Genomic DNA, 25,763 nt, shown 5'->3' on the forward strand with positions numbered 1-25,763 from the left:
AAAAAATTAAAAGGCAAAAAATACGGTTCATATGTTAATGATTTAAGAAATATCATGTCCCCCTGGTTGGTGTGGCTCATGTGGTTGGAGTATCAGGGCATGTACCTAGGTTGTGGGTTCGATCCCCCAGTCAAGGAGTCTTTGAGAGTCAACCAATTAATGTTTCTCTCTCTGTAAACCCTTCCCCTCTTTCTAAAAAAGCAGTGAAAAAATGTCCTCAGGTGAGAGTAAAAAAAGAAAAAAGAAATATGTCTAAGAAATGAAACTTGGAAGTATATTTATTTTGTTGTTCTAACTCCCACTTAAATCCAAAAAACTCAGTGGCCTACAGAAGAGACACCTGGGAAAACAAAAGCAGCAGATTTCTAGTGAAGATTAAGCTGCCATGTCCTTCAAAGCAAATGGTCACACTGTCTGCTCTTTGCTGGGCACGTACTTTTTTCTCAAGCTACCCTCATCTTCCTAATATCAGGAATTCTTTCTGCGGCCCATTAAAATAATAAAAATCACAGACTACAGGTTCTATTTAGCTGCACCTAAATAATCTTGCAGTGCTTCCCTGGTGCCTTGGAATCCCCAACTTCAAGAACTTCCCTCCAGCACCTCCCTACACTGGTCCTCCTAGCTGGCCCCTTGCCTCACCTGACCTATACCTCTTGCCTGCTTCCTAAACACTCACTTGCTTCCTTCTCCTGCACACAACTCGGTATATTCTCCTGGCTCTCACTTTGGTAAAAAAAAAAAAGTTGAAGTTAATAAAAGGCAAAAAAAGCCCAAACAAACCCCTATATATATCTACAACACACACACACACACATACACACACACACATACACATGGAGGGAGAGAGGGTGGGGAGAGAGGGAGAGGTTTCACACAATCCCACTGCCTTCTGGAACTCACTTCATATACAAGACAGAACAAGCAGAAGTGACTCGGGCATGTGACTTTTAAAATCTTTGGTGCTCTATTAGACTGGACCTTAGCCTCAGATTCCAAATTCTGGGGGCCTTGATAAAACTCAGGTACTAGGCCTCTGGCTCTGAATTTGTAAGAATTTTCTCTATGGGTTGTATGTGTGATTTTTAAAACAATTCACACCTTTAGAACTCTTAAGAGACTAAAATCAAACATTCTTAATATATTTCTCAATTCTAAGAGGCTTTGGGGCCACGCTTCATATCTATTGTCTGATTCTCCCCACCCCGCCCAGTTAAAACCAGGGCAAAAGGTCATCAGATTGTGTGTGTGTTATCCAGTGCGATCTATAAACCAGTGGAAAAGAGCACCCGCCTGCCACGCCCCCGCAGCTACTGCGGCACGTCCCGCAGAGGCAGGCCAGCCTTCAAGACTGCAGGGCAGGATGGGGAGCGGGCAGCTAGAGAGGGGTTAGAAGACCACTGGAATTGAAAAATAAGGGTGGGGGGCAAGGATGAGGGAATAAATGGACAAAAAGATGGAGAAGAAAAGAAGGAAGAGATAAAGAGAACAAAGAAAGGAAGAGAGGAGAAACGGGCAGAGAGAACAATAGGGCTGGACCTCTAAGTTGTAAGCACACATTTTCTTTCTCGTTCTGTGTCCCAAAGAGGGTGTGAGGGGATCCGGGCAAACAGCACACAGGGAGACGCCAGGGTGTGGCCGAACGCAGCATGAACCCAGTGAGGAGACAGCCTTTGGTTAGAGCAGGGCTGAACCGCATCTTTTACGTTTATGTACTGTTAACATTTTAAAGAACTTTCATGAGTTCCAATCTAGAGAGTGACTCATTTCCAAATACAATTAATTTCCTGACCCTAGACTCCCAATTTTCCTAACCTTCCGAGGACCTTGTGATTGTTATAAAAAAGGCAGAGCCCACTACAGCGGATCTGTGCTCCAGCACCACCAAACTGACAGCCCACTCTCCCTGAGAGCTGGAAGGTTCGACTGTCCGGAGTCAGTTCACGTACACGTCGCAGTCTTGGGGAGAAGGCCTCAGATCATGTGGCTGCCACTGCTTAGTGGAAGAGAGGGCATCAAAACAATTTCCCCATCAAAACGACACCAAACTAAACCAAACCAAACCAACTCTCTGATTTGGAAACGTAATCATATAATACCTACTTGGCAAAAATGTATGGTTGGCTATAGAACAAAAAGAACTATCTGAATCTAAACTATTACCCTTAATCCTTTAATTAGACTAAGTTCTTCAGAAGGAAGTGTACTTCACTGTTATGGAAGGAAACCAAACGCAAATGTAGACTGTGATATACCCACACACACCAGCGCACGCACACGTCACTTGGCGTGTGCACACGGATATGAATGAACACTCGTGGCGAGGGAGTGGGAATCTACAAAGAAATCTGTTTGTGAGAGCCATGATTTGGAACATAGAGAAGCTCTTCTGGGAATACGGTTTGGGAACGCGCGGTGCGAGGGCGAGACCCAGCAGTCCGAGGGCATGTTGAAGGTGTGCACAGGCTCTGCGGGTGAACTCTGCTCTGACTGCGGGCCAAGTGTGTGCCTGGCAGCGCCGACACCTGAGTGGCTGGGAGGCCCTGGCTCGAGAGGCTTTATTTGGAACCTTTCTTCTTTTTCTTCTTCTTTTTCACTGGTGTTTCATCTAGTGTAGCATCCACTGCTGCCTCAACTCGCTTTTGTAGGTTTTTCTTTTCTCTCTTTTTGGGCTTTGGTGGTAAGTCCTGGCCATCCAGCGGGCGCACACAATTCTCCCCACCCTCAGCAGAAACGTCAGAGTTCTCGGCCCACTGAGGGTCCTCGAGCTGCTGTTCAACTTGGTCTCGCTTTTTCTTGATCTTGGGTTGCGTGTAAGTCTCCACGTTTGTATCTCTTGCTTCTTTCTTTCTTTTCCTCCCCCCTTTCCTTTCCATCTGGGTCTCTGGAGGGTCAGGCCCTGAAGCCATGGCCTGTGGCTTGTTCTTCAGCTCTGCCATCCGCTTGGCAAAGTACTCCTGGATGGTGAAGGCACTGGTGGTCGTGGTGGAGGTGTCAATCCCATCTGCAGTAGCGGGGCTGGAATCATCCTAAGGTGTGGGAAAAGAGATAAAATTGGTTAGGCACCAGCTGTTTACTTCTCAGGGCACCCAGAGGACTCCAGCTGGAGCCATTAGCACTCGGCAGTTAGAGACCAGGCTCAGTACCCGGTTTCTGTCAATCCTGTCCCCCCGCCTCCCTGCCCCCTGTAGAGCTGAACTGCAAAGCATAGAACAAGGCAGACACTTTGGTTGAACACTATACGGGGTGGAAGGTTGAAGAGACTGAGCTACCTTCAGAAGTCAGCTGGAAAGTCATCTGAATGGAATTCTGGGCCAACAGCACCTTAGCAGCAATGCTACGAATAGCGATTAAGTTCCCAGAGCATCCCGTGAAGAAGGGGGACACTGAAGTCCTTGTGCTTTGTGATGGTATTAGATACCCATGTCAGCTCAGTTATGGATCACACGGGTCTTTGGGTAATGATGTGGAAACTGAGATGCCGCGTGTATATGTTAATCCTTCTTGTACCAGGAGCCAAATGCCGACCTGGAACCTGGAGTGATGGGAACACCTTCTTTCTCCTCCAAAGGCAAGGCGTGGGCCCTGGCTGCCACTCCAGGAGAGAAGGCACCAGGGCTGGAAATGCACATGCTCCGCCTTCCCCCCAGAAAGAACAGGTTGGCTTGGGAGCCCTCCTCCCCTCAGCTGGGGATGAGGAGAAGGGAGATGCCTCCAGCCCTGCTGACATGGACTGGAGACTCACGGCTATGTTGGTGTTGTTTCTAAACACGAGGAATTACTCACATTTAGTAACAGGGCTCACTCACATTTAGTTACGAGGGCTCACTTGCAACAGCTGGGATTAAGTAAGGTTTACATTTTAATTTTAAATAAATTCATTCCCACTGTAAGGCCTAAGAAGTGAGAGAAAATTTCTACCTTAATAGGCTGGGATAAAAAAGTGAAATCCTGGTATCACTCTATGGGTTGTAGTTGGCTGGCAGTAGGGGGTGAACTTGAGGGTAGAAGGGGAGTCCCTTCCTGCTGAAGAATAGAAGGGCTATGCTTTAAGGAAAGTCACTGTCTAGAATAACTTTGCCCTCATAGACTTTTAAATAATCAACCACTAAACAATAATGCTAAAGTCATAAATACCTGGCTTCTTCCTTCATATTCATGTACGCGCACAGGAAGAGAGGTTGTTGGACCCTCTCACATTGGGAGCGTGGGAAAGAAGTTTTCTGAATGACCCCGTCTCCAAATTAAGACTCTACAAATAGTTCTGAACTTGGCGGGAAAAGCTCTAACTTATTACAAACCAACCCATGTAAATGGCCTGACCACGCATTTTCTTGACAGACCAGCACCTAAACACCGGCTCAGTAGAACCAAAGAGCATCACACTTGAAATTCTGGCAGAATCAACATTATACAGGCGGACGACTGGGTTTTGAGTGGCTGCTGCCCCAGAAAACTCTCACGAAAGGGCACCTTACCATCAACATCACACCTTATCCAATCGACTCACACCGTACTTTACCCAGGCCCCCCAAGAAAAATATCTGTGGTCGAATGTTAAATTTCAAAATGTAAAATGTGGAAAATGTGGAATAAGCCAACTGAGCTCTAGGAAGAAGTTTAAATGTTACCTATTAGCATTCAATTTTGGCTGGATTCCCACCAGGTAATTCTGAGAAAAATATAAAAAGAGCTGTCCCAGGAGACAAAAACACGGTCACTTTTTTTGTTCCTCAGATGTTGAAAAAGGGCTGAAATTTTGCGCAGAAGGATGGAAAATCTTCCCAGGCTGTGCTGGTGCGCTGATCTCAGTTTACTGGACAAGAAAGGTCTTGCCTCCCATTTCAGGGCACGCAGCCACACACAGTCTCTGTGACGGTGGCCTGTTTATGTAAAACAGGGCTCGTTTGGTTTCATGGGATTAAAAGGAGTTTGTCTTCCGTGGGTTAACTCTTCTGGAGTATATCTGTGTCTTAGGAACTCACATTCAAGTGATATCCTGTGGCTCCTAACCTTGCTCACCTATTATTACCTTCTGAATTCCTGCTTTTCAGAAATCATGGGAACTAATTGCTGGTGTTAATCACACTTTAATTATTAGGAAATAATAAGACCATTTGTGAGTCACTTGTTGAATTCAGAAGGCCTCTCTAATCCCAGAAAATAACTACGCTCATAAGCAACTCCTCCGGTGGTAAAGATTTAATAACCATGGACCACTGCACACCGAGCTTAGCAGGGCATGGCGACAAGCAAGAGAGGTGCCAGCACCCGAATCCGATGCACTCCGAGGGAAGAGTAGGCAGAACAATGACTTGCTGGGGAGAGCCCTTTTCTTGGTGGCTTGCCAGGGCGGCCGCCCTCTGACACTGCAGGCCTGTATCTGGGTTAAGAACCACAGAAACGGAGGGGGAACAGCTTGCAAATCCAACAATGCCTGGGACTTACATTTTACAAGCTCATAATTTATGAATTTATAAATCATAAACCCAGTTTCACTACAGCAATTATAATTCCTGTTTCTATATTCTTGGCCATGAATATGAAAACATGTATACCTTTTCAAGAAAACTAATATTTTTTGTATCTGGTCTCAACTTCAAAGTGAATAAGCCTTGAGAAAATCACCAGTTACTTTTTAGTATTTTGAAACAGACAACTTGCATCTTCCCATGTTTTCATTCAACCCATAATACAACCTCAAAAAAATCCATAATACCAAACATGATTTTTACTACTTCATAAGCTTTGAGACTGTTCTAATTTGCTAACGGTGTTTTAAAAACAAGTAAAATAAATTTACAATTATATGTCCAGGACCAAGCAGTATACCTAAGATGAAGCTTTTCAAAGAGAGAGTTCAGTGGATGAGGGGAAATGGTTAGAGAAATTAGTGAAACAGTTTTAAAGATCTCCCCCTGGATTTGTAATAATTCACTGTTCTACCTCCCCTATCATTAATTAATGATTAATTATTAGACTCTTGAAATATTTTCAATGTACTAGAGAAGCTACTCTTTTAAACATACAGACAGAACCAGTTTCTTGTGTTATAAAAAATGGTTTCACAGGTTCATCTTGTCTGTTCTCAGCAACCCCTGCTATCTGCTCATTTCTTCCAGAGTTGATGAGTGTAACATATGCATTAAAAATTTTTTTTGATACTCGATTTTCCCGAACGATAGCTAGGGCCTTAATTTCTACCCCATCAGTAAACGTTCTGTGCAGCAGTGCTCAGGAGGACCTGGTCCCCACTTCGCAGAACCTCAGGTTGAAAGTGCTCAGAGCCCTGCAAGATTGGCCCACTCATCACAGGAGGAAACTTCGCCCCAAGTGGCCGCAGCTGTCACTTCTTAGATGTCTTCCACATGCCAGCCACTTACCACGCGTCATCTCACGCGGCCCCCACAGCAGCCATCTGAGCAGAGGCATGCTGTCCCTTTCCCAGAGACAGAAGCAGAGACAAGGCCTCCCTTCCTCGGTTACAGCGTCCGAGCTCCTGGCCTGCGGCGCGCAGACTCACCCGTCCCTGTGTCTCTGTGTAATTGGTCCTGTAGTCCAGGGACAGGTCTGCATTCTACATTATGAGAGCACAAGTTAAAGCTTCATGTAGAAGAAAAAATGTCACCAGAAATTGATACTATTTTCTAAACAGAACAGCCTCTATTACCTAGCTTGTAGTTCATATAAATAAAAAATAGTCTAAAGTCAGGATTAAGAGTTTTATAATTTGCCAAATTAGCATGTAAATCCCTTAGCATGCCAAAGTGTGAGTGTTTTAAAGCAGGAAGTAAAACCCAAGGCTGACCATCCACCTAAGGACTCTGCGGGACAGATGCTGGGCAGCTTCCACCTGGACACTTCCACTACAGACAGTGGTTACATGGTGTGGCAGGCAGTTCACTCCACCGTGAACTTGCCTGGTCTGCTTCCTCCTTTGTAATAGGCAGACCCAAGTGGTTTATGACAGTATACTGTATGCTGTGAATAGAGCTGGAAAATCTGAAAGCCTAACCCTATCTCTGGCCACACCGAATCACCACTGGGCAGGGCTGTGGGAAGAGTGGATGCAAAGGACGCAAGACCTGGCAGAGAGACATCCTTAAGATATTAATTATAATCACTACAATCATGCCGGGTGCCTGAAAGATGCCCCAAACTATGCATGGCAGCTTTTCTCAAGTGTCTACAGAATTATGAGTTTGTTCTTTGTTTCGATGAGGAATTCTCCATAGAGGCTCTGCAGCTCAATGAGCTATCTGCTCAACCTGTTCTTGGGTTCCTCCATGTCATTCAAACACATGTACTGAGATGGATTAATAGTAAAACACCCAAATAAAGAGGACTCCTTTTTTTGTTATTCTCATTAGAATGCTGTTAGTATCTTTTGGAGAGAGAATTGAGTGAGCTGTTGGGGCACACGCAGCGTAACTATAAAAGCTCCCTACTTATGATAAGCATACCAGTCCAGGGATGGGGTTCAAAGGCAAAACCTTTCATCTCAAAGCCTTTATCATCTGTCACTGCTGATCTTAAGTGACAAGATGATTGAAGCCTTTTGATTTTCATGTTAAGTCACAGAGATCATGTTGCAAAAGTAATTCTTCAATGAACTTTTCTCATCAAAACAAAACAAAACAAAACTCCAGAGTAATAGATTTAGCAACTGGGGTTATTAGCTCTGCTAGCTCTCGCTTGTGATGAACAAACACGCACCCATCCCAGCCTGTCTGTTGTCAGCTTGTATTAGATCAATCCGCGAACAGTTAAGAAAGCTTGGCAACTGAGTTAGTTTGAAAGAATGTTTTGTGTTTTTTCCAAACTTTATAGCAGGATGGTTATGTCCTGACATATTCCTGGGAGATAGAACTTATTACACCCATCCACTTTGGACGGAGGTAAATTCAGGAACAGAGTGACTTCACGACCCATCACGATGAAGCGAGTGTTGCACTAAACCCTGTGCCAACAGAGGGAACAGAACAGGCCGAAGCATTCACCCCTGTGCTACACTGTGGTGTTCTTCCGGACCCTTCATATGTAGTCATGCGCATCACCTTTTTTAAAAATTTAATCTTTATTGTAGTTTTTTCCATTACCATTTAGTCGCCTTATACTCCCCTTGCCCACATAACCTTCTGGAAGATCAAGTACAAAACTGTCTCAGTCAACAAGTCTGATCCCCTGCGGAACATCCTCATGTTCACTTCCTATGGCTGGCAATTAGTTACGTCTCTTTTCTGATTTTGTATAATTTGCTTTTTTGTAAGCATCTTCCCAAAGAGATTTTAAGTTCCTTGAGGACAGAGATCATTTCTGTTTCATTTGTATCAAGCACATCCTCTCTACTGAGGGACAGACATACGGTGAATGCTCGGGGACAGGACAGAAGACACCAGGCCCAACAGATCAAGGCTGGGAAGTGCTCCCCTGGAATGATAAGCCTTGCATTTGCTGGCGTAGGCTGGTCTGCACGCCAGGCAGGACTAATGACTAGAAGGGGTTTGGAAGTGTAGGAAGGAAAGAGAGAGTCAGCATTTTACAGTCTATATTCTTCCCATCCAGATAAAACCATTCCCTTCTAATCAGATGCCTCCTTCCTTATGGTGCCAACTGTTTAACTCCTGCCAGTACATCGGAGTGCCTTTTAGTGTTATCAGCCAATTATAGTTCCCTGTGGCTTTAGTGGTGCACAGGAACCCAGGCAGACACTTCATCCATTTCTTCTCTATTATTCCATGTTACCACAGTTACCTTCTGGGAGGTAAGCAAACAGAAACAAGTGAGGTGCTGTGATGTGTGGGAACTGCCACACTCCTCCTGTGGCGCTGGCTGAGCATGGCAGTAAAATAGCCTGCATGGGGTGGACTGCTCTTGCCATCAAGAGGAAAGGCTGGGAAGCGAGAGGGTCCTAGGGCACATCAGAGGCAAAGGCAGGAGCTCACGGTGAGAAACAGGGGGGATGAGAGTTCTGCCAGAAGCTCCCAGTAGCAAGTTGTTAAGGTGCAGTGGACATTGGGTCCTGAGCTGAAAATATACCTGGGAAAGCTTCTGAGTCTAAGGAGCCACTAGATGGGTTTGCCTCCAAAGCTGGGCTAAAGCAGGGATCTACACTGTCAGCTAGAAAGCAGGAACTGTGCCACTTATGTGGGCATTTCTTCCCCTGCCTTCTATGGCACCTTTTTGGGTTCCAAATAATTGAAAACATTTGGTGTTTTACTGACAGGGAGCTATTTTTGCACTCATAAAAACTTTATGCAAGTGTTAAATCTTATGTGGTTTTCTTTTCTAAGATATCTATCACTCACATCTGGAGTTAGACTAAACACTCTCAGTAATGACCAGCTTTAGACAATCTCCCTGGAAAACACAATCACTGCTAGTAACAGTAAGCATCAAGAGTTAAAAACAAATACAAAACTCTACTGAAGGAAATTTTGATTTGAAGTGGGAGGGAAAATAAAAAATATAGTAACAGAACTAGAATTGTGCAGCCACTCAGATGGAAAATACCTACAGGAACTGTGTGGATATGTGATGTGTGGATGCTTTTGCAAGCAGGTTCGAGGAACCCACGTTACACACAGAAGCCCAGTTGGCTGGCATTCCCGGAAGGTTCGCTCTAGAACAAGGTCGGTAAACTATGGTCCACAGGCCATGTCCCCCCATCTTTGTGTGACTCCTTGTCAGCTAAGAATGGTTTTTACATTTAAATGGCTGGGGGGGAAATCAGAAGAATATTTCATGACATGTGAAAGTCATGTGAATTTCAAATATCAATGTTCATAAATAAAGTTGAATTCATCAGTAAAAATGTATGGAAATCTGGTTTTTTTTTTGGTCTAGTATGTAAGTAAGCATAAAAGGTGTAAAGTAAATATTTGCTGGATGACTAAATTTATTATGAAATGTGATTTCTTTTTTGGAAATGCTAGGGTGCACATACAGAACTGGAGCACTTGGGGTTTCGATGAAGTTTTCTAGCTCAGCGTCTCAGTATCTTAACGAGCTATGCTAGTAAATGGCAGAAAGGCCGCTAACTGCTGCCTGTTTTCAAGCAGGGAAGGATGACAGACAAGCACGAAGTTTGGTTATGAAGCGATCTGGCATCGAAGAGAACTCCCAACACCCTGTAAGCCTGCAGAGACACCTTTCTGATGATTTGGCATTAGAACTCGGTTTGGAATTTCTGAACTCCAATGAACTGGACACCTCAAGAGATGATAAAGGGGAAGGGACAGGATATCTTGTTTTTCACTGGACACTAGTAGAAAAATACAAATAATGCCAAATTCCTTATATGAGGGCCAATGCTAACAAAGCTCTCCATTTTTTTTCCCACTTGCCTAGTCAGCTGCTCAAACTAGCACTCGTTAAGAAAAGCCAACGTAAACATGTTTTAGGAGGATGGTTCTCTACGGCAACAACTTCTCAAGTAACTGCCATCAGAACTACAGGCAAGAGCCACACAGCCTCTGGGGGAAGGGGGGGTAGTGGAAAGGAGCTGGTTTCCTGCCCTCTTGAAAGGCCCCACCACTTGGAAAGATGCAGTGGCTCGTGTGACAACATTTCACAACGCACTGGCCATTGTAAGATAAACGAGGCTCCTCCAAAGCTAGAAATGATCAATGTGACATAGGTACCAACTTCTCTGAATGAAGTCTAAAAATAATCCAAATTGACTACACTTTATAATTCTAGGTCAACTGGTTCCCGCCCCCGCTATCTGGAGGCAGCACAAATAGCTTTCCTAAGTAGCTGAAGGCTAGTATCAAATCTCGAAAAACAGAGAGGGGCTAATGGAGGTCTGTCTCTTCCATCTCACTCCACGGGAGGACTTGAAAATTGCTTAAGAATCCTGACGAGTCCAATTTAGGCTCCTTATTATATAAAGCATAGCACTTTTGGAAGATTTTAAGAACTTTGTATTGTGAAACTAGGAATAGAGTATGAATCACTTAGAATCATTTGTAAGAGAAAAATATATTAATTTAGGCAAATAAAGTAATAAACAAAAAGTCCCCTCTCTCAGTTACTGTATATTATATAAGATTAATCTTTACATACTTAAAAAATAAAATTATTCACATATTTTTAGAGACAGGGAAAGGGAGGGAGAAAGAGAGGGTGAGAAACATCACTGTGAGAGGGAAACATCGTATCGGTTGCCTCTCGTATGTGCCCCAACCGGGAACCAAATCCACAATCCAGCATGTGCCCTGACCAGGGATCGAACCTGCGACCTTTTGCTTTGCGGGACGATGCCCAACCCACCAATTAGGGCTAGACTCTTTTTAATTGAGTAGAAATCAAAGTAGTAAATAAAGTACTTCAAAAATATTTTTAAGAGTAAAATTGATAGGGCAAAATATTTCTATGTTAAAGGATATGCCAGTTGGTAAGAATAAATTAAATTCTGAACTCATTGAGTCATTAATTAAAGTAAATTATATAATAATAAGATCTTGCGATGGCTGAGGTCCAAAAAGATTTGGCCATCTAGTCCTTCATTAACATCCCCTGAGCAGTTACTGTTTTACTGACTGGGGCGGGGGCCCAGACAAAAACTCCCATCCTGGGAGAGACAGACTATACAGAATACAATCAAAAATAAGATCTGGGTGGATCTCATGTAAGTGTTCTTACCACAGTAAGAAAATTAAAGTACACTGGGCAAATTTATTTTTGAATAGATAGAAACTAAACAAGATAACCAACTATAAAACAACTCCATTCAACGGAACCCCTAACCAATTAAATTGAGATTACAATTCCAAAGAGCTCATAAAAAGAACATTATTACCACTATTAAATATATAATCCTGCTTATATATTATTATATATTAAATACATAACCTCTTAGTTTTACAGAGCTATAATTTTTTTATTTTATAAGAAAGATATTAAAAGCAAAAAAGAACAAGTAATACCCCTCTATGTGCTCAGAATCCAAAAGGTCCCTTAAAGCAAGACCTGCCTCTTGTCTGTAGACCCTCACCGGCTCATCCTCTGCGGAAACTCAATGCCCGACATCACAGTGCTTCTCTGACTACCAGGGATTAAGTGCCAAATTTTTTCTTTTGAAAATCTATAATCCACTGGGGGCAAGATTTTTACAAAATACAATTTTTTTAATTACTAGGAAAATAAAATTTAAAACGACATAAAATACAAGTTTCCATTTATAAAAATTACTATCAAACTACTATAAAAGTTTCTAAATGCTTACCATCCATTTCTGTCCTGGTGTGTGGACCATACCTTGAGTGGTACTGGCATAAAATATTAGCTACTCAGGGAAAGTGAGAAAGGTACTAAAGGAAAGTGAGAAAGGTGTGGTAGAAGTGACAATGACCTGGGTGTCAAAGAAATCCAACTCACACTTGACAGAATGTATGATCTTAGATAAGCTACTGGTCTTTCTGAGCCTCAAAATATGGTGGGAAAGTCTCAAGCTTGGTTGCCTCAACACTGTAAAGTCTTAGCTTGCAAACTGGGTCCTCACTGATCCAGGTGACTGAGGGTGATATCGAGGTTGGCTGACTCTTCTAGCTTTGCCTGCTGGGGCTCTGAGGAGGACCTAGACAGGAGATGGTAACACCCAAACCCATGTCACAGGTTCTGCACCACGTCTCGGCCCCTTCGAGCTGCAGCACAAGAAACAGAGCATTGCCTTCTGACCAACGTGGCTGTGCTCTCCCCTAAGGGAAGGCTCCTCTTCATCCTATTTCATTACGTCACAGGGTGGACATCTGGGAGAGAATGTTATTTTTGCTTTCCTGGCAGGACAGCGGGGCAGAAGGAAAAATGAGCCAGTATTTCACTCTTCTCCTCCAACACTGGGTCATTTGTGTATCAATTTCTTATTATCACAGAAGCTGTTAAAACCATTTGCTTGATCTGTCAACAAACAAAAAGCCAAATCTAATCCTTTCAGGCCAAACCTACGTGCTGGCAAAAGTCTAACCAAACAGAACAGCCCACTGAGTTCGAACTCGTGGGTTGTTTCGGTTGTCCTCCCCACCCCTCTTTTTTCCTTCTTTTTAAATGAGTGTCTTATTATGAGGTCAGGCTTGCTGATCTAGAAGACAAGACATTTTTACTGGTACTAAAACAAAAATGCAATGACCCACTTTCTCCTTTTTGGCTCTTACAGAAAGTAGAGGTGGGCGCCCGAACCCTGTTTAGAGTCCTTGCTGCCAGGAGATGGTCGGTTTATGTCTCTCGTCCCAGGACAGGAAAAGGATGCACTCTCGGCACCGCGTGCGAGGGAGAGATAAGGCCAGAGATTTCTGTCCTCAGTGCCTTATCGGCTTTTCCTGCTACTTTCCAGAGCAGACAGCACCATGACTGGCAATAAACTAAACTAGCCAAAGGGGGGCTGCATGTGTGAGCAGCTTGGCGATTGGAGGGACTGAGGTCAGGAGGGGTGCAGAATGAGGAAAAGAGATGAGGCTTTTAACGTATCTTAAAATGGTCTGCCCCAAATAAAACTGCCTTTAAAAAGAAAACACATTTTATATCTCCTTTTGTTACAACTGCAGCAACAAGGATAGAAGTTTTTATAAGAACTTCCTTTCTGGTTGGAATGCACCACCACTTTCCTCTCTTTGGGCCCTGCCCCTAACTGCCTTGTGCTACTGGCTCCTGAGCACGTAGCCCAAGACCAATCTGCTGTGGGTGCTCCAACGGGAGGCCTATAAGCCACAGAATGCAGAGGGAATGCTTTCTATGGGCACATGCGCCTCCATTCAGACAGCCAGTGTCTGGGGGGGCCAGGACACTCACAATCCCACTTCCACACTGTACAGGAATGAGCAAGGCTAGGAGATACTCCTCCGAATAGAAAGGATGTCACCGATGACCTCTCACTCTGCAACAAACCACACCCGTGAGTCCAATTAGAATTATACTCATACACTGTAGAAATCTGGTCTTGGGGAGGTGAGGAACACAGCTGCTGAAGAATCTAGCCTAAGCAGGACAATTTTAAATTAATTATGGCCTCAGTTACTCTAATGAATTCATGTGAAAGCAATACAAATTTGGCAGTCCTCCTTAAAACTTTTATCATGAAACATTTCAAACAAACAAACAAAAAGCAGAGAAAATAATACAATGAACCCAATGTACCCTTACCCAGCTTCAACAATTATCAACACATACTCCTTACCAACTCTACTCCCATTCATTTAAAGCAAATCAAAGACACCATGTACTTTCATCTTAGTATTCCAGTATGTATCTCTACAAAGATAACAGTTCTAAGGAAAATCCATAACTATAGTAACATTACCACATGAAAAGATTAACAGAAATTTCTTAACATCGCTAAACTATAATAACATCTAGACTCTGTTCACATTGCCTATATTGTTTTTTAAGTTATTTCTTATTATAATTTATTGGAATCAGGTGCAAATACTGTGAATAATCACTTATATCTCTTGCTCCTTTTGGGGTACAGGTTTCCATCCCCTCTCTCTCTTATTTCAATTTCCTGTTGATGTAACCAAGCCATTTGACCTACAGAGTTCTCTCAGGATCTGAGTTCTGCTGAATGGATGGATCCTTGTAATCAGGGCTAACACGTTCCTCTGTCCCACGTATGTTCTGTAAAGTGTAACCTAGAGGCAGCCTTATCTCCTAGTGCAGTACTTTTCCAATGCAGTATATCACTTTATGAAAAATTGGGATGGGTTCATGGTTAAGTATGCTTGGGAAATACACCTGTGCTCTTCCTCCCTTTGATTTATAAGATATATGACCATCTGAGAGAACTGGTAGTTGTTACACTTCAGAAACATTTTTTGGTATAACATCCATTGACATGGAAATAGCGTTCTGTTGAACCTACTTTGAGGACTATTCATACAGATATTTCCATGACCTGGATAAAACAAGCAACTTTCTTAATTAAGTCTTGCAGCTAAACCTTTGATTGACCTTGATCTTTCTAAGTGGATGGGCTTTTACCAATGGACCACGCATTTTATGCAACAATAGCAGATACCTGGTAGGGAACTGAAAAGAGGGCCAGGCAAGTACTCGGTTATGAACAACCTTGCTGGGTGGCTTTGAGAGAAGAGGCCAGCTCTTCCCTAGATCTCCCACTATCGACAGGGGAGTATCTGTTTGCAGGCTTAGTCAGAAAAATCACTCTTCCACCTTGGAAGGGAAGGTGGCAGCAGATAACATATCCTAAATCATGTCAAGTGCGTATGGCTCACGTTTTAAGACTTCCTACAACCTGACCACATTTTCTTTTTAGGGTGCATGCAAGCAGGAAGGGCCTTGCAGTCTGACCAGTCAGACAACCGCGGTGAAGAAGGAAGATCTTGATGCTGAGTTCCCCTTAGAAGTCTGTAAAAGTTTCAAACTACAGAATAGTGAGTAATTTGAAACATAATCAAGTGAACAAAAACAGAGAACATAATCAGGAATCAATGGACATATAACAACATTAAAATTAAAGAAGTCAATTCATAAAAATAAAAAGACACTAATAAATCTGATTGTGTGACCAACTGGTTGAATACCTACATAGAATGAAATTGCCAATTCCTGTAAAACATTGTACTTTGCACATAACCTGATCGACAGACCCTATGGACAAAAAGAAATGGCCAACCCCTACCCACCAGACTCACTCTCTTTTTTTGATTATTAAGTTAGTGGTGTTATTCTGTGACAATTAGGTATATAGTAGAGAATAAGCAAATGAGTAATGTGATATTTTAATGCTTTTAGTATGAGTCAAGAAAAAGATTCATGAGGTTAAGTCCTTGTAGTTCTGAATTCTAATTGGCAATATGCATATAAACTTGTATTTTTAAAAAAATATTTTATTTATTTTTACAGAGGGAAGAGAGGGAGATAGAGAGAGAGAGAGAAACATCAATGTGTAGTTGCTGGGGGTCATGGCCTGCAACCCAGGCAGGTACCCTGACTGGGAATCGAACCTGCGACACTTTGGTTTGCAGCCCACGCTCAATCCACTGAGCTACACCAGCCAGGGCCATATAAACTCATATTTTATCATTAAAAAAATTATAGTTCTCTCCACAGAGCAAGGCCTAGAAACAAAAAGCAACCTGGTGACAATAAGTAACTCTACTGCCCAGACTGTGGTCCCTAAACACCATCTACCACCAAAGGAATCAGGGAGAAGTTGGAGACGTGGAGTCTGGGTGGCGAGTGTCAAAGGTGGGCCTGGAAAATCTTACACCTGGTAGGACGGAGGGATCAAAAACCACTTAGCGTCATATCAGAAGAATTCAGGAACCAGCTTCAAGAAGCTTCTATTGGGCAAAGGTGGAAAATTTGATCATCGATAAAGACAATAAACACAACACACTGAAACAAAGCAAATATATTTCAACCCATTAGTGATTTAAAAAAAAAGGAAAACTCATTAGTCTCTTTCAAAGAATGCTAGATAACCTCCTCCATTTGAAAACTGGTAAATAAACGAAACAAATAAAACATTTATTATTTATGTATTACCACCTTAGGGTAATCAAATAGTAGATATGTGGAAATTTCTATTCTAAATTTCATTCTAAAAATAAAAAAAGAAAAGAAAGAAATATGGAAAGGAAACCCATAGATTGAAAGAAACTTAAAAAGATGTATCAACCAATCGTTATGTGTGACCCTTATGTGAATCCTCATTCAAACAAAGATACAGTAAAGAAAACCAACATTTAGGACACTCATAAGAACTGAGACACTGAACACGTACTGAGATGACAGTATGTAATAATTACCCATCTGTATACAATAATGGTCTTGGAGTTATACACTTAAAAACAACCCTTTAACTTTACAGGATGTACACGAAAGTACCAAAATATTTATGGATAAAAAGTTATGATTTCTGGAATTTATTTCAAAGTAACACAAAGGGGAGAAGTGTCCGGGGCACTTGCCCCTCTCTATCCACCTTTATGGTCTAACAACATCCCCAAAAGGCCCTTGGCTTCTTCAAGGATTTGTGACTTTTCCTTGTAAGGCCTTCGCACCTGGCTGAGTGCTACTCCTCTGAGGCGCTGCACCTCTGCCACCACCTCCTTTACTCTCCTCCGTCAGCTGAATTCATGAGTACATCCTAATGACCCAGACCTCCAGCCCAGCATGGGAGGCCTTGGCCCCATTGACTGTGTACATCTCTGACCTTTCAACTAGATTGCAAGTAGTGAATGTTCATTTGTCATGCAATGATGCTACGGGATGACAAGGACACACATCAAAATTGAGTAGAAAAAGGATTGGAAGGGTCTGGATTAGGGAACTAGACAGAAAGAAATGATTACAATGATACTACTTAGAAGAAGAATGACGAAATAAGAGATCCCACTGAACGGAGTCCCGACCGAGACTCTGGCCTCGTGAAAACACCGACCCAGCCCAGCCGGGCCCTGTGGTTCCAGCCCTCCTTCAGATGACAGATGACGACAGAGCAGGCTCGGTTCTGGCTCACCTAGAACTTCAGTTCACAGGCAGCTGGATTTACCCACTAATTTCAAGAACCTAGGTATCAGCTCTCAATTCTAGATCTGCATAGGACAGGAGTCTAAAGGAAACTGTGACTTATGATGATAATGTGTCAGGCATCATGATTAATCCACTTTTGAGTGACTGGGGTCCATTTTAAAACAAAATAGTGAACGCTATGCTTTTGTTTCTCTAATAATGTATTTATCATCTTACTAGGGAGAAAGGGATGGGATGAGTTGTGAGGATGATAAGCTAAAATGACTGATTTAACTGAATGAATGTCACTGTTTGACTTTATAAACTGTATCATAAATGGTTTTTTTAGAAGATTTTCTTAGGATCATAAAGTAGGCAGAAACATAATTTTCAATCTGGAACTTTTATAATTTTGGAATATGAGATAAATATCTAAAGCTGCTATTCTACTTACAGATTTCAATCATACATAGAAACAAAACTAAGTCTACTGATTTCCAGAGTCTACTCAACAATTCCCTGTGGAAGCTAGCTTCCTTTAAGAAAGGGTGCTGCCATGAATGTTCAGATTTTACTTAGGTAAAGTAGCTTCCCCAGGTCAGCTTTTCTGTTGAAAGGAGGGGAAACTCCACCCAATCTAGATTACTGAAATCAAGACGTAAACTAAGTTAAGCCCTTGAAGCTATCTGGAGTGCAGGCTCACAGAACGCTTCAAAACCAGGCAAGTAAAACTTAGAGCCTCCATATCATTCAAGAGTCAGAACGAGAATTACAAAAGGGTCCTGGACAAATGTCAGGGGACCAGAGTGACTGGAGGCTGCTCGTCATAATTGCTATTTTGCTGAAAACAACTCGTCCTGATACAGAAAAGATAAACTTGTCAACAGAACAGAAGACAAATAAAATTCCAACCACTTCAGCCGCGTGCTGTTTGCAGAGACTGAGAGCTGTCTGAGGGAATCAAACTCTGAGTGAACCTCCTTGAGTCTCAGCTGGTCCCAGATAAGGATCAACAGAACCTTGAGAAACAGAATGATGTACCAGCACTCTGATGCCTAACAAACACAGGACATATGTTTTAAATCTTATGGAAGAAAAAAAAATTTTGTAAAATTCTTGTAAAGTTTTAGGTTAAAGATTGAGGTTTAAAAATGTTTTTGTTGTTATAAGGTAGTTCAATGGAATTACATAAAATTATAATTTAATGACTGATAAGCATCAAAAAAGTATATTAAACTACACTTAGAGATATTAGTGAAATTCTACTAATCTAGGGGTGGGTTTAAACTATTTCTCACATTACTTCTATAGAAGGATTAAACTAGCAAATTAACAGATCAGAATTCTCAACACTTCACTTTAGAACCAGTCTACAAAAGACAAAATTCTTAAATTCCATCTAATAGTGTTCTGGTGATCCAAATGACTTAATTATAAAATAGTTTGAATTATGAAGAACTGCTAAGGTTAAGGAAAGTACTTATTTAAATTACTTAAGTAATTCAGTCAGGTAGCTTGAAGCAATTTAGCAATGCTCATTTATATACAAACATTTGCTGTACTAATCACAATTAGTTCTTATCAAAGCAATCCCATTGTGACAGCTTAAAGAATAAGCTGCGGTTGAAGCTGTTCTTCTCTGTGCAACAAAGGTTCTTAAACCCCAATCTTAAATGAGAAATGAAAGAAAATCTTGAATTCAAATAACTTTCATAGCACTGAACACATAAGTGTTGAAAGAGCAATTCTGAAGTACAGTGATCCCTCACTTATCGCAGGAGTTATGTTCCAGAGACCCCCGAGATAGATGAAAATCCGAAAAGTAGCGGCGTTATAGTTATTTTATTATTTATATATGTACTTTAAGGCTTTATAAACCCTTCCCACACTCCTATAAACCTTTCCCACACTCTTATAAACAAACACTTCATATGCTCTTAAACACTTTCTACACTCTTAAACCTATGTAATTTTAACAACATATAAAATTCTATGTGGGTACTCACCCACGAAGTATACAGTCGTCCCTGGCTATATCGAGGTTCACTCATTGCGACTTCACTGTATCTCGGGTTTTAAGCCACAATTAGTGAACCACGATACAGCGGGGGATGACTGTACCCACTTTATAAATGTGTTTGCTTGTATTTGTTTATCTACATCTATCTGTCTATCTATCTATCTATCTATCTATCTACAGTGGTGGGCAAAAATAGGTTTATAATTGTTAGTATAGGAAACACAGAGTTGACTCCTGTATTATTTATTAATTATTCTATTATTTTCCCTAGGAACAATAGTAAGCCTACTTTGGCTCACTCCTGGATCTATCCATGAGTACACACTCTCTGTGTTAGGATGAAGTAATGCATACTATAAAGGAACACACACAATGTACTGGTGAGTAGTTCTTTCCTCTCTAGCTAGATAAACCTTTAGATTTGTTGCCAGGCAAATCAAATTAATGATGGTAGGATTAGTTACCTACAGATTCTGGGCTGGGTAGATCACTAGGAGATTAAGGGATTTTATATTGCTATTATGGCAGAACTAGGACTCGGGGAGTAGCGAGATGAGACTATCCATTTTATCACTGAAGGTGCACAGATTCTGTGTGACATGAAATGTTTCGATTTGACTTAGGCAAAGTAGCTTCACAGGTCAACTTCTCTGTTGTAGAAATAGAAACGACAGCAAATTGAGGTTACTAAAGTCAAGACACACGCAGCTTGAGTAATTGTTCAAAAGCCATTTGGAGTTCACGATCCTAGTCACTTTTTTCACATTTTCATTAATCAACACTGCCTGGAAGATTACCCTTCAACATTTGCTTGTTTCCTTGTCAATACACTTAAAGTGGTTAAAAGGAATTAGCCAGCTGAGTTTTCTGACAGCCAGAGAAATCTATTATTTTCGTGGGTTCTCTGTTGTTTTGTGGTCTATAACCGTGTGACTGTGTGACAGTGTGGTGAGAGAGGAGGAATAAGTTAGAGGAGGAGTAAGTGCCATCATGGGAAAGCCTTACATTTTAGGTGAGTTTCTTATGGACAACTACACCCGATAATTAACTGCCAAGGCCAAGTCTGGGAGTGGCTTCACCAGTCTGAAGTCAGCGAAAGAGGCCCTGTGAAGGGCCCAGTGAAGAGGCCCCGATGTTACTCCTCACTCATCTCTCCCAGTTTGTTCTGTGCCAACCTCTGTTTCTGCAACACCAAGCAGCTCACCTGTCACTGGTAGAGAGGGGAGCAGTGACAGTCGAGTGTGGAAGTTGTGTGATTTTCCCAGGCCAAGGGAGCCAGGAAGCTAAGAAAAAACACCCCAAACCTCTCAGCTTGGCTACTGCTCAGGCAGGACACTTTTGCTCTATTTCCAGACAATTAAAATGAGCGGTGGTAACACTTCATCCCCATTCACTGTGCATTCACTTGCCCAGATTTCATGGCCATTACTGTTAACTAAACTACTTTTTTATCATTTCACCTGATGCTGTGAAGTCCTTACTTAACCTTTTCCATGGACCTATCCATGTCTGCCAAAGCCCCTTTGCTTAGTCTTGGGCAAAAAGAGAATGCTGTGCTGCAGCCCCAGATGCGCCCTTCTGAACCAAAGGGTCTGCTCCCGCAGGGGCTAACAGCCCTCAGTTCTCAGTTCCTCTCTGGGAATAGCCATCTGCCTAAGGTCACCCTCCCATTCCTGGGGAACAGGGGACTGGCCCAGTGACTGGTCAATGCAGCTTCCTAAAGGCCCGCCCCCTCCAAAGGTCTGGGGCAGTTCTGAAGAGGTCCTGCGGAGTCCGCTGAGGACATGTGACTACATCACGGCAGCCCAGCTTCTGCCCAATCCTGCTTCATCTCCTTACGTCCCCCTCCCAGCCAGCAACCCCGAGAGCACCTCCGATGCACTTCCTACATGCCACTTGGTGTCCCTCTTAGAGTCTGCTTCCCGAGGAACCCAAAAGCAACAGCGTTTTCATCGGGGCTCCTTCCCCACAGAGCTCTCAGCTGGCACAGACTGCATGCCCTGTGTTCACCTTAGGTGGCCCCGCAGCTCAGGGGTCTGTCTACTCTGGTCCTCAGGAACTCAGCACCTGCAAGCCAGTGGGTTCACTCCATCGTTTTTGAGCATTTTTAAGATCCCCTAAGTAGTCTCCCTGGTATGAGTGAATTATATCATGAGCAACAAGTGTAGGGGTGTATGTGTTCATGGTTGCAAACATGCATAGATTTTAGCGATGTACCTCTTACCTGGTTTCCCCCACAAGCTCTGTTATTTTTAACAGGAATTCTGAAAAAATGTAACATTTTTCATGAACACATATATTCTGTTACAGCAGGAATACCCATATTTGACATATTTTATTATATTTATATTCTGTATTTGATATTAATACTTCAGAAGAGCTGAAAATAGGAACTACTGTCTTGTTCCGATTATGCTGTAAGTTCCAGGAACTATTTACATGGTAAAGAGCCTTGCAAGGAAAAGTAATGATCAAAGGGAACCCGGCAGGGGCAGTAACTACGTTATAAAAAGATTCTGTCTAGGGTTTCTTTAAAAAGTGAGTGCACTAAAGGACGCTACGAAGACGAACTCAACAAAATTCAGAATATGAAAAATTCAAGGTTCCTTCAACGATAACACGTGGGGGAAAAAGGAAGACAGAATTGGAACCTATAGGTTGAGAGTCTAAAACACATGACAATTAACTGCAGTACGCAGACCACGCTGGATTCTGACTCAGACAAACATACAGGCAAACTATGAGACGACTGGGGCAATCTGAACACGGACTAGGTTTGACGATTTTGTGTAAGAAGTTGTGTTTCACTTTTTTAGGTGTGATCATGGTACTGTGATTTTGTGTTTTAAGAGTCCTTATCTTCTAGAGACATATAATGAAATGCTAAATAAGATAAAAAATATGTGAGAGCTAGGAATTGCTTTAATGATTGGGGCGAGCATGGGTGGAGTAGAGTTAACACAAGCATTGACCACTGTTAAGCTGGGAATGAGTGGCCAGGGACTCTTATTATTCTCTCTACTTATATCACATTTTAAGCTTTCCTAATAAAAAGTTTTAAAAAGTGAGTGAACATCTGCTACTATATAGTTTTCCTGGAGAGCAGTAACTAACCCAAGGCATCTGTGCACAAGTGAAAGTGACCATGAACTGGCCTAACCAAAGCTGACGTTCCATTATCATAAGAAAAACCACCCTGGACTCCCACAAAAGAAATAAGGCGGAGGAGAACCCAGCCGAGACAGAAAGGTAATCCCATCTGTGCGCTGACTCAGACGGGAACAGGGCAGCCAGCAAAGCGGTGTGTTTCCCATATGAGATCATGGATTGGCCACCAGCAGCTGCTACTAATGTTAGAACAGGGATTTTCCCTGAAAGGGTCACAATTCCTCTCGATAGCAAAACAGGAACTGATCCTAACGGGAGTATTATGTAATACCAGGGAACTGGAGGTTGGGAAAAGCAGGATGAGGGGTAAGGAGAGCTCCAGGATGACAGGATGACTGTGGGGGCAGGAATGGAAAAGTCGCCCACAGGCCCTTAAAGGGACCAAGCCCAGGACAACTTCCTGCTAGCCTCACCCCTTCCCGCCAGTTTTCTTTCTTTCCCTCGATTACCAGGCAGCTCTTAGGCCATCAGAACATGACTAGGGAATAAAAACTCATCTTCTCCATAGTTACCAAGCAGAACTGAGGGGACCCCAGGTCAAAGGAAAAAGGGGCCAACGAGACGGGAGGCACCCCGGACTGCCGAGAGCAGTGGTCAGGCAAGGAAACACTGTCCATTGGCACAAGGTCCGTAAGCAGCAACTTCACAGGCTCAGTGGCGGGGCCGAAAATGCTAGCTCCTAAAGAGACAGGGTGTGTGAATTTTTCAGAAGTTACAACACAGCATGTACATTGGGATCCTGCTTTTGAGGCTGCCAGGAAACAGAAGACACCAACAACCACTTCTAACACACCCACAGGCCGCCACATGCCATGGCTTTAATTACGGTTCCCTCTAGGTGTCTGGAGCATGGGTATTTTTTTCTTCATGCATGTCCACAGACAATAATTTTTCTACCATGAGTATTTACTGCTTTCATAATAAAAAATCATTTGAAATGAAAACACACACAGAAAAACCCCGAGCTGGAGGCAGAGTGCCCCTCTTCCAGGATAACAATCACCTTTAGGTCAGATTGCTGCTGTGCCAAGCTACAGGTGCTGGCCTTTGTCACTGAGCTAATCACGGGATGTGGCATTTCTCAGTTCCCTCTACCACTCACTCCACACTCCTTCCCTCATCTTTTCCAATGCAAGACAGTCCCGATGTCTCTCTCAGGTTCTTCCTCCCATTAAACAGCACTGGCTGGTGTCTGGAGGGACCCGAGCAAGGCAGACTGAAAAGATCTGTCACGTGGGAGTGACAGGACAAAGCAGTCCCGTTAGAATGACTGAGGCTTATCAGGAAGGCACGACCCCAAGGGAAAGGGACTTTGGCAGATGTGGATGAGTCCATGACACAAATAAGAACTTCATAGCATCAGATGAAATGTGAAAAAAAAAAAAGTTAACAGTAAATAGAAATGGCAATAAAATGACAGGAAAGTAAATGCACAATGAGTGGGAAGGAAGTGATAGGGCTGCGTGGAAGCCTTGGATGACCCTCCCACTTTAACAGTTCACCACTGAACTGATCGGCACCCACAGGTCTGCTCCTCCGTGTACTCCTCACCCCCGTGACCACGCCGTCATGCACCCCGGCAGCTGCCTCAGCCAAGTCAGGACCTCGGCGCTTCCATCTCCAGTTCGACCCCAAGTCCGGGGGCATCTACCACATCACTCGGAGCTGTTCCTTCCTCTCCAGCTCTCTGCCACAGCATTGGCTCAGAATCTCCATGGTTCTCTGGATAATTCTCTGGGACAACGGCCTCTTAACTAGTTCCTAAGTAGGATCGAGTACTTAGTCCTGTCCCCTTCCACCCTCATCCTTATTTTCTTATCCCCAGTAGCCAAAAGGATCGTTCTAAATTGCAAAAATAATCATGCCTCCTCTCCTGGGTTTCAAATCCCTCAGTTGCTCCCAAAGGCAGGCAGAGATCACCATCTAAACTCCTAGCATGTGTCTTAACAGAGCTTTCTGGGAAACCACACCTCCCTCCCCCCACCGCTTTGGGAGTAAATGGGTGGGTGGGTGTTAGGCCCCTCTCTAACACCAACCCCAAAAGTCAAAACTAATTTGTAACAAGACTTTCTTTTCTTTTGATAGCAAACTGCCCCTAAAGTTTGTGAAGCCTCTAGTGGTCTCGAACCCTTTCCAGTGAAGCACACATAGCAAATAATACATGTGCAGCATCCAGGGGTGAATGTCTTGTTGGTAACAGCTGCAGGTGACTAGCTCAGGGACATCAGTTGCCCCAGCCCCGACCTGGTCATTCCAAGGGCTGAGGGATGAATACATTAGCACACCAGCAATCCCTTCATGGTACACGGCTGCTAAACCAACTTTAGAAATGAAGAGGCTGGTCAAACTACGCTTGAATTTAGGCTTTAATGCGGAGCTGGAAACACACTATATTTCATTAGAAGGACAGGTAGGATATTTTTGTGTGGGGAGTCCCGGCCTGCATGTGTGGCTGCCCTTGCTGCCCTTGGGCAATCTCGTGGCTGAATGTGATCTTCTACTATGAGTTGGAGTATGCAGCTGTAAGGAAGGCAAAATGGTGATGGCCCCTCTCCAGTCCTGGCTGAGACAGAAGGACTGGGCACTGGCCTGGGTGCTGCTGTCGTACTTGCTGGGGAACCTGGTGGAAGTGCTCTTCTAGCCTGGCCAGAAAGAATCTAGCTCTTGGAAGTCTTGTGGCTCCCAGGACGACCTCATCCAACCTCAATCTTTGCACAGAGGTGTCCCTAGCCCCATGCCTGTTGTGGTGAGGAACTCTCAACTCCCTGTCTGGCCAGGCTTCCCCTTCCTTCCCTTCTGCCACACTGAGTCTGAGGTTTGGACCGCAGTCTGAGTCTGAGTCTCCTGACTGAGGTCTGGTTATTCACAGACCTAGATGATCAGAGGCTCTAATCACAGCAGTGCAGACCCTGCACAACGACGACATGGATCCCACGTCATTTCCTTACACCCGCTGGGCACACTGTGCCTTCCCAAGCTCTTTCGACTTCATATTTGCACGTGATGCTCCTTTGGCTGCAAAAACTCTCCCTCTTCTCTTTCCTTACTAACTCATTTGTCCTTTATGTTAGGACACCTCCTCCAGGAAGATGAGAGCCCA

At 43.2% G+C, this 25,763-nt stretch overlaps 1 protein-coding gene across 1 annotated transcript in view; it reads right to left on the reverse strand.

Moving 5' to 3' along the window:
- Nucleotides 1-294: 294 nt before the first annotated feature.
- The window catches only part of PINX1 (PIN2 (TERF1) interacting telomerase inhibitor 1), a 74,259-nt gene continuing 48,790 nt past the window's right edge, over nt 295-25,763 (reverse strand). Inside the window, exon 7 of the mRNA XM_045831140.1 lies at nt 295-3,029. Within this exon, the coding sequence (XP_045687096.1) occupies nt 2,559-3,029 (471 nt within the window). The 3' untranslated portion in view covers nt 295-2,558. The remainder of the gene's footprint in view (nt 3,030-25,763) is intronic.

The sequence above is a fragment of the Phyllostomus hastatus genome, unplaced genomic scaffold (genome assembly GCF_019186645.2).
Source record: "Phyllostomus hastatus isolate PE091 unplaced genomic scaffold, TTU_PhHast_1.1 phas_contig_159, whole genome shotgun sequence".
In the NCBI taxonomy this organism is placed as follows: domain Eukaryota; kingdom Metazoa; phylum Chordata; class Mammalia; order Chiroptera; family Phyllostomidae; genus Phyllostomus; species Phyllostomus hastatus.